At 32.9% G+C, this 10,011-nt stretch overlaps 1 protein-coding gene and 1 pseudogene across 1 annotated transcript; one reads left to right on the top strand and one right to left on the bottom strand.

Annotated features, from left to right (window-relative positions):
- Positions 1–486: 486 nt before the first annotated feature.
- LOC110010093 (fe(2+) transport protein 3, chloroplastic pseudogene) lies at positions 487–1,319 on the top strand (annotated as a pseudogene).
- Positions 1,320–4,056: 2,737 nt separating this feature from the next.
- Positions 4,057–8,903, bottom strand: NAM (NAC domain-containing protein 40). The gene is made up of 4 exons (XM_012223578.4): positions 8,447–8,903; positions 6,432–6,685; positions 4,917–5,192; positions 4,057–4,673 (listed from the first exon to the last, which is right to left on the bottom strand). The coding sequence occupies exons 1-4, from the start codon at positions 8,634–8,636 to the stop codon at positions 4,209–4,211; spliced, it is 1,185 nt and encodes a 394-aa protein (XP_012078968.1). The 5' UTR covers positions 8,637–8,903; the 3' UTR covers positions 4,057–4,208.
- Between the last annotated feature and the right edge of the window lie 1,108 nt (positions 8,904–10,011).

Genomic DNA, 10,011 nt, shown 5'->3' with positions numbered 1-10,011 from the left:
AGTATGCTAATAAAAGGCAAAGACACGTGTTTTTATGTTTTGATGCAGGTAAGTGAGGAAAGATGACAAAAATTGCAAAAAACACGGTGTCACATAGGCACTATGGCACGAGCCACAGAGAAGTGGCGCACGCCACAAGCCCTGTGGAGCACGCCTGTCTAGCCAAACAGCACTTAAAGAGATGCACGCCACAACTGTTGTGACGCACACCACATGCCAGTGACGCACGTCATAGCGGCCTGTCACAAGCCCAAAATGCCCAAATCATTCAAATCAAGTAAAATCTAATCTAATTTCTAATTTCTACCCTAATGTTTGCATGTTTCTAATTCTAATAATCCAGGAAAAAATAAAGTAAAAGTATTTTCGATACCTCTATCGTACCCAGCAAAGGTGGCTGGCAAATCGTGGCTCTACTCATTGGAACTATTCAATTTACCTCTGTTTACTGCACTTAGCATTGGAACTATTCATTGGCACTAAGACATGCATCCTCTACTTCAAGGGATTTCTGAATCCATGTTTAATACGAGTTGCGAATCAACCGAAGTCGAAGCTTGCCGAGATGACTCTGCCGCGCTCCTCCTCAAACCCCTCGCCATTGCATCGATTCTCCTCGCCGGTGCAGCTGGCGTTGCTATCCTCTCCTTGGAAAGCAACGCCGTTTCCTACATACAGATGGCCGCCTCTTTGTTGTCGCAAAGGCTCTCGCGGCCGTTATAATTCTCGCCACTGGTTTCGTTCACATGCTATCGGGCGGGTCGGAAGCCCTTCGAAATCCTTACCTGACCAAATACCCTTGGTCGAAGTCCCCATTTGCCGAATTTTTTGCTATAATGGCAGCGTTATTGACTCTACTTGTGGATTTTTTGGCCACTCAATATTACGAGAGAAAGTAGGGCCTGAACCGGACAAGTGAGGAGCAAGTGCGGGTAGTGTCGATTGATGCAGGTCCGGATTCGGGCATTGTTCCTTCTATGGATGTTAAAGACCGGAGTGGACCGAACGAGAAGGAATTTGGGGAAGAGGAGGGCGGTGGAATGCACATTGTTGTGATGCACGCGCATGCAAAACATCATGGACACAACCACCCTTTTGGGCAGGACGCCTGCGTATTCTTTTCTGGAAAAAAAAAACTCTTACTGTTGGCCGATCATGCCTTTCATGGACAGTTGCATTTAGCAATCGAGTATCCTGTCTCCTCTTCTCTTCTGATATTCGCTATTTGCTTTGGAAATATGAAAAACAGAGAAACATAACATATTGATACCATGGAAGCAAAGATAGGCAAATTCTTCGAGTCCGTTGCCAACTTTATCACCGACACTGATTACATCCCTTCGTGCGAGCGCAACATCATCGCTGTAAGTTCTTTGCTCGTTCTCCTCAATTTTTGAGAATCTTTGTTTTATTGCATTAAATTTCTCTATTTGGTATAAAACATATATATTGAATATAAGTTTTAGTATTGATTTCAATTAGGGTTTCAGTTAAATTGCATATCCCTTTATTACTAGTTAGCAGTTGTTATTTTAGGATCTATCTTTGATTTAATCAAGCCATGGTTGGGGTTTTTATATGTTGATTGTGAGAATCACACTATAGGGGATTTGAAGATTTTAGCAAGTTTTGTACCTGATTACATGAGTTTTAAAGGCTATGAAATAAGCTTAATACATATATATTTTCTTTTTTTTAGCTGAGAATCATCCAATAGTAGTTTCTTTCGTTTGATGTTGTAGGATAAAATACTTTTGAATGAATATGCGGTTGGCTGTGTAGGAGCTACTTGATTGTTCGAGTTGATTGATTCTTGTGTTTTTAGTTTCTGGAGAATTATTGATAATCGACGCAAGATGTTCTATTTAAGCTTTATTAAATTTAAGGAATTGAATGTATAGATACATAGTTGTAGACATTAATTTGAAAGTTCTGTACTGCTATTTCATGTTTTTGCTCATATGATTATATTTGAATTCCTTAGTTTTCTTGTATTTCTCAATTGCACAACTCTATACTGACTTCTACATTATTTGTAGATGAATTTTTTAATTTGTGCTGTGATTGATGTTATTTTTAATTTTCTGTATTGTCTTTGTTCTTTCAAAAGACTATATCATTTACTTGTGATGTCTTCATGAAATAGCCATAAATGGTTTCCTTTGTCTCTTTTTTATCATAGTTTCTGAATTTTATTGAATTCGTTATGGAGACCCTTGGTGCCTGTGTGCTTTTGTCTATCTGCACTTAGAAGCTGCTCTTTATGGTCCCAGAGTTCTTTCTTTTTGCTAAATGAGCTTAGTTGCTTTGCTAATTGTCAAGAAATCATATTTATTTTCTTTTCTACATTTGGTTGCTTTCCCATGGTCAAGTATTCACATTTTGAAATATAACTACAATAATTATACATGAACTTCTACTCTTACTCCTTACTTTTAGAAGCCAAAAATAGTCTATTTTTTGAAATTCTAAATATCAGGCATTCATTTTATTATGAAAATTAGTGGTCCAATAAAAAAATAAAAAATGAAACTAAGATATTATCTATTAGGCAAAACCATATAAAATTTTGGTATGTTTATTTTTGTTCAATTATTTTGATATTGCAAACAAATAATTTGACATTTGCAATTAAAGTGAATATAGTTAGGAGTAATGAGTAATATTTCCTCTAAAGTTTGAAAATTCGACTCAAATTGTTATCACAAGCCTTTCTAGAAACAATTTTACTGGATGTACCACCACTAGTGTTTGCAATATTTAACTATTTATAGTTTGATAATAGTTGATGTTTTAATGAATTTTTAAGACTATTTTGCTTTGATATTTCAAAAGATTGAAAATAGTATATTGCTTTATAACATTACATTGTAATCTCATCGTCATCTAGCCAACTATATCATTGCTTTTAGTCTCGAACTATATGTTTTATCCTCTTTTTGTGGGTGAGAAGGTGGTAAGTTACCATAGCCAGTGAAAATTTAAATAGATTAATAATAAGTTAACTGTATTTATTTATTAAAGCAATTTTTGTTAATTAGTTGGTTGTCGAGAACTTTTATACTCTGTATCATGATAAAAGCAGGTAGCATGATCAAATGGAGGTTAATAAATTCGGACTTAAGCCGTTTCAATAAATTCATTCTTAAACAGTCCTCAATAATTTCGGACTTAAGTAGTCCTAAATAAATTCAGACTTAAACAATCCTCAATAAATTCGACCTTAAAGCAGTTCACGCCGAGTTGAAGCAACTCAATATTAAAATGGATTCAGTCCACCTATTCCAATTTAGGCAGTCTAGTCCACCCATTTGAGCTTAGAGCTCACATTTACGCAGTTCATCTATTCAAATTCAACTATAACATTTATTGGACATGAAAGGACATGAAAAGATATATTGAAGGATATTAAATTTCTAAATAAACTCTAATTAATACATAACATAGAATTCTCACTATTCGTATCTAATTATAATTATTTCTCTTCTAATATATATATATATATATATATATATATATATATATATATATATATATATATATCCAATTAATTCTAGAAGAGACCTAATTCTCAAATTCTCTAATAGTTATGAATAATAATTATCCTATTTATGTTTTTGTAACTTTCAAATGTATATTTATGATCAAGAGCTTATAAATAGAGACATTTTGTATAAAGAAATATACTTGAATAGAAATGAAATTGTCTATGGTTTTACAGTCTCCTCTCAATTTTCTTTTCATATTATTATTTTACAAATATTTTTCATATTAATCTCAATTTTCTTTCCATATTGTTGTTATTTTACAAATATTTCTCTTATTAATCTTTTAGTTTTATAAAAGTTTATATTTATATAAAATTTAAATATTATTCAAAAAAAATTAGAAATATTTTTCTAAAAAATAAAAAATTTAGTTTATTAATTTAATCATTATATATGCATATATATTTTCAGATGTTACCCGCAACATAACGCGAGTAAACTTAATTAATAATTGGTCCGGAGTTCAAAAATAGCCCCACCCTTCCGCAAACTTTAGAAAACTGGCATATGCCACAAGTCAAATTGTCGTCCTTTTGATGCTAACCCTTGTACAATATTATTAAACATTACAATAACATTGTTGAGTAAAAAAAGAAAATATAAAAGAAAAGGAAGCTGCTTGCTAATTTGACATTGTTTACAATTTCAATGCTGCCAAGTTTAGAGTCCCAGAAGGCTTTCAACATGGCAACATATGTGATTCATTTTATGCAGGCAGCGTCCCGACAAGGACGATAACGAAATCAGCAAAGTCAGAATAATTAAAATTATAAAAATGAGTCTTCGACTGGAAAAACCAAGCACACATTTTGGTGACTCCTCTGAACTTGGTAATTTAGTTTTCTTTTTCTGTGAAGGATACTTGTTGATGTTGCCTTCAGATGCCTCAGGTATTTGCGTCAACTTAATTCTTCTGTTTGCTGTCCCTTGGATAGGAATCGACTGCAAAGGAGGTGCACCTGAAACAACTAATTCCATAGGCTGTTGTTGAGCTTGTGTCTGAACCTCAGGCTTATTGGCAAGCGTTGGTAGGAGCTCAGGAATGGCAGTCAACGGAGTTTCGTCTAGGTTAACTATATCATCATTTAGTATATCAGCATAAAACTCTTCTTCATTAACAGAATCCTGGAATTTAAGTAAGAACATGAAATTAGTATTTTATTTAGGTTGGAATCCATCAAGTCATGTCCACATTTAGAAATTGAATTCAGATTTGACAATTAGGAGGTTGTCCCTCCTGGAAACTTTAGAATTATATAGATTTCCAAATCCAAGACTATTAAGTTGAATAGCTACTTTAAATGAAATAAATAAACAAAATAGAATAAATAAAAGTTTATAAAATAGTATGTAGGCAAATAAGAAAACCTCCGGTTGTTGGCTGGAAGATTCTGCCAGCAGAGTCTCACTCGAATGTTTCTGTTCCGATTCAGATGCTGAATCAAATTGCTCAACAGAATGAGAATCATGACTGCTACTATATTTCCTCGAGGACTCGGCCGCTTTCTCCCCTTCAGATGTGCCTGGCCGATCCGTACCAGCTTCAGAAATTGATAAATGCCTCATATTTAGAGAAGTTCGGTTAGAACTGTCATTTGGACGAAAATCAATGTTTCTCCGAAGGCGGCAAACAACAAGAGAGTCCTGCAGTTCAAAGGATAAACTGATTACATACTTCAGTTCAAAGTATATAACCATAGAACCAAACAAAATATAAAGCGTTGCTGAAAATATTTAGCTAGAACCAAAAAGAAAAGAAAGTTAAATACCAAATATGGTACCAACCACCTGCCAACCATCATAGGCCTGGTTGACTTTGACATAAATATATCTAGCTTTCTGTCCAAGCTCAATTGCAATTCCACAAAATAATTCAATCAGTACAGTCTTTATCTTAATTAGGGATTCAAATTCCATCACCACAACCGTTTAACGGATTTTGATGTAAGCAAGAACATCCAACTAAATGTCCGTACTAATAGCCAGTTAGATGGTGTTTTCCAAACTTCATTCTCAATAAACCTAACTACACCCAATGTATTTTCTCAACCATATACCAAACCAATTAGAATAGTTTTTGGTTTAAAGAAGGGTATTTCTAACAATTCACCTGAAAAATTAAAGATAAAATAGTAAATCTTTTTTAAATAACCCTTCATGTATTGACTTCATGCATGGGCCCATGAAGGTTGTATAAAATGTTTTTACTATTTTATACTTTTTTTTCCCCCCCAATGAAAGGCAATAAGTACCCTAGTTTGTATTAAAACTGTTTTTTATTGGTTTCATTACACAGGAATACTAGATGGAGGCAACTCTTATCCCTCAATCAGTACTTCAATTATTCAAAAAAGATGCACATCACATCCTCAAAAATCAACAAGAATATTCACTGGCTTGGAGCATTGGACCATGAAATAAAATAATTGGCAGAAGAAAGGACTAACTAAACACAGATTCCTTGTCTTTGAGGAAATAAATAGGCTTTAATAAAGTCATGCGTAACTAAAAGCTTAGCGGCAGATTCAGAATGGATTAAAGAGGAACCATAATTCTAAGGGCTTCCATCTAACATTTGTTATGAAGCACATTATGCTTCATATATGAGTGAGTTTCTTTAATCTAATTTTTTTATAGTATATCATTCAATGCTCCCAACAAGTAAAAAATAATCTCATCTAACATATAAATATATGTCATGTACCAAATTATTAAGAAAATAATTAACTTTGTCAACACAAATGTAATGAATAATATCTTAACAAAGTTCAGGTAATTGAAATCATTGCAAAAGAGGAAGTAGTAATCTGAAATGCTCTTGAATATCAAAAGGAGCATTTTTTATAAAGAGGAGAACCAACTCATTTATAATAGAAGAAATACCTGGGATTTTCCATGCATGCAATATTCATGCATAATCCATTCTGTCCTTTCCCCTTTGGGTGCACGACCAATATGGAACACGAGAGTTCTCTTTGTACCAATTACATTAGACCCAGATTTAACATTCCGCTCTTTACCAGTGGCCTTCCAATAACCAAGTTCTGTTGCTCTCCTACTTTGTGATCCATTTGGATATTTTCTTCCACGGGCCGAAAAGAAGAACCATTCATTCTCTGACTTGATCACAGATTTCCCTGGTTACAGAGAAAATTTGGTAGTTTATGTATTGTTCAACATTTCCAGAGGGTATTCATTAACACCTAAACTACAATCAAATTTAAAATCCTTCCATACTACTGGTATATATATAGGCCAACTCATACTAATTTACTAGTCAAGAATCTGTGTCTTCATGAAACTAATTAAGTAGTTTCTTTATTTTAAGTCTGTTCCAAGATATGTTCATTAAATAATTTTAAAATTTTAATTCTACTTTTAATATACTTGCTAGTTTTCCTTTGTTCTATAACTTCTGAATCGAATCCTATTACCAAGCTTTCCTCCCTCTTTTCCATTCTCCCATAAAATCAAATATAAATCAACTACAAATATTTACAACCATAATACTAATGGAAAAAAAAAAAAAAAAAAAAAAAAAAAAAGCGAAGGTAGAATCATGTAGCTGAAACTTAACAGCAAAGAAACAAAATTTGAACGTTAGCAAAAACAAATGCAATTTGACATCTAAAAACATACAGCAAATAGGCCAACTTCCTAATTTGGTTCTCATTGTCACTTACCTAAGCACTATACTTGACAATACTCAATTTATATTAATCATCTTCTGATAGAGGTAGCATATTAATCCAACACACAGCATATGTAACATCGACAACAAAGAGTCAAAGAAAGAAAATGATCTACAGATCGAATAGTTCGGCTTATGAGCATTAACAAAGTCCAACAATGCAAAGCTCTCTTTTGCTTAAAACGTGAGCTCGAAATACCGGTTTTACTGTTTATTTTCAAAGAAAAAGATTGGTGAAGAGTAGGTATTCCTTCTTGGAAGGAAGATTACCAGTCTTGTATATTTCTCCTTCAAGATTTCCGAAAGATAAACATGCTCCATTTAATCCATAAATTTTACGGATGTTCAATTTGGTCCAAATTTAACTTTTATACCAATTGAAAACAAGAACTTCAAGTTTATGATCAACTTCCCTTTTTTGGAAAAAATAATAAAATTTTAAAATTCCTACTTTGAAATAATAAAAAATATAAAATCAAAAACTAAAAATAAAAATGTGAAAATTGAAAAGTAGAAACAGTTTTATGATCAACTTCACAATTTTATTTTCCACTTCTCCAAATAGAAATCTGACGTGAAACTCAGTTTTTCAGTTTTTTTTTTTTTTTTCTTATTGAGAAATCTTTTCTAGAAAAGTACAAGTAAATATCTCCTTAGTTTTTTTTCTTATTTTTGTTAATGAATTTTTTTTTTTGTTTTTAAAACTTTAAAATACTTTTATTATTTTAAAGGTAAAAATTTAATATTTAATATTTTTTAAAAAAAGTAAATTAATTATAAATTTAAAATTTGTATCCTGATCCAAAAATTAATTTTGAATACATAATCATAATGGACTTTTTTTTTTTTTTGATAGATAAACATAGTGGACATTTAGTAAAAAAGTTCAAGGCCCGGGCATTTAGTCCAATCATGAACAATACATGAGGGTGATTTAAAATAATTGATTCTCACAGTAACTATAAAATAAGCGCTCAGTTCCCCAAAAATAAATAATAATAATAAGAATAATAATAAATTCACAGATGATTATCTTATTGTCATTTTATCTTATTATCACTTTGTATTCCATCAACGTGTCAGAGACCGATAGAGCCACGCTTACAATGCATGTGTTACGCGTGTCGGAACAAAATTAAACAGAACGAACAAAGCGAAAATCGAATCGTTTGGAGTTGTATTCTGCAACGAAGAAAGGAAGACGAACCTGGTAAATCCCAGGGCTCATATCTGCAAATTTCGACTTCGGAAATGACCTCGACGCATTTGTCAGCTCCTTCCATTTTCTTCTTGAGGTAATAGGAAATCAATTCCACGTCGGTCGGCGAAAACCGAAAACCTGGAAACATCGAAGACGCTTCTATGGACATCTGCGTCTCTTTCGAAACCCCAGCCATAGCTTGCTTTTGTTTGTTTCTCTGGAAAATATTTTGTTTTCTGCGTCGATTAGTACTTCTCTTTCTATGAAGAAAGAAAAAAAAGGAAAGATAGGTAGGGGAGAATTCTTTTCTTTGTGTTTCGGTTGCTTAAGATTAAGCAGTAGTGTGAGGGATTTGTTTTTCCGTTTGTTCTTTGTTTGTTGACTTTGAGTCAGCTTTCCTTTTTAATTTATGTAGGGGTTAGGGATTTTGATTCATCGGGTCTCGGATCATGCAGGTGATTGTCATCTTAGACTTGGACGGTTTGTACGGACCGTCATTTTCACGCGATGTGTCTCTTGTTCGGTTACTCCGTTGTTTGGACTGTCATGTCATGATTTGGGCCTGTGGACTCTCAATACATGATTTGGGCTTGGGTTAGACTTCAACATTTTTGAATTCATATGTTTATGAGTTTAGTTTGTTTTATTAAAAAAATTAAAAATTTTTATAAATGTTTTAACAACCTAAATTTTTATTTTCAAAAATCAATTGAAATTTTTTGAAAAGGGAGTTTTATTTCTCTGTAATGTGTTGTTACACAATCTCTGCTCTATATATATATAAGGAATTGTTCCAATATAGAAACTAATCTAAATAGAAATAAACCTAAATTAGGAAAGACAATATTTACTCTAATTATAACGATCTCAACACTCTCTCTTAAGTTGGTCCAAAGATATTATACATGCCCAACTTGCAAACTAAATGATGAAAGAACTTGCTATTTAAATACTTTGTGAAAATATCAGCTAGTTGCTCTTTTGAATCTATATAGGAGACACTTATGAAACCTTCAACTATCTTCTCTTTTATAAAGTGGCGATCAATCTCTATGTACTTAGTTCGATCATGCTGGACTGGATTATTCATAATATTGATGGTTGCTTTATTATCACAAAACAAGAATATATTTGTTGTTTTAACTAACTTTAACTTTTCCATTAATCTGCGCAACCATAGGAGTTTACAGATTCTCTGTGCCATAGCTCTATATTCAGCTTCTACACTGGACCTTGCAATAACAACCTGCTTCTTGCTTTTCCATGTGACCAGGTTTCCTCTAACAAAAACATAATAGCCTGAGGTTGATCTCCTGTCATCAAGGGAACCAACCCAATCCACATCTATATGGCCTTTTATTGTCAAATGGCCATGTTTAGAAAATAAAAGTCCTCTACCTGGAGCTGATTTTAAATAACTTAGAATCCAATGCACAACTTCTAAGTGAGACTCCCGAGGATCATGCATCTATTGACTCACTAAACTTATAGCATAGGCAATATCTGGTCTAGTATGGGCAAGATAAATCAACCTCCCGACCAATCTCTGATACTTACGAACATCAACTAGA

The sequence above is a fragment of the Jatropha curcas genome, chromosome 1 (assembly GCF_041381405.1).
Source record: "Jatropha curcas cultivar XTBG-Jc1 chromosome 1, XTBG_Jcur_1.0, whole genome shotgun sequence".
NCBI classification, from domain to species: Eukaryota; Viridiplantae; Streptophyta; class Magnoliopsida; order Malpighiales; family Euphorbiaceae; genus Jatropha; species Jatropha curcas.
The sequence above is the reverse complement of the archived record's forward strand: the minus strand, read 5'-3'. Positions and strand labels throughout refer to the sequence as shown.

Excerpts from the sequence above, each read along its gene's own strand:
- NAM (XM_012223578.4), bottom strand. The coding sequence starts at position 8,636 with ATGGCTGGGGTTTCGAAAGAGACGCAGATGTCCATAGAAGCGTCTTCG. Across the intron at positions 6,686-8,446 it reads TGAGCCCTGGGATTTACCAG|GGAAATCTGTGATCAAGTCA; the intron begins GTTCGTCTTCCT and ends CTCTGTAACCAG. Across the intron at positions 4,674-4,916 it reads CTTCCAGCCAACAACCGGAG|GATTCTGTTAATGAAGAAGA; the intron begins GTTTTCTTATTT and ends CTTAAATTCCAG.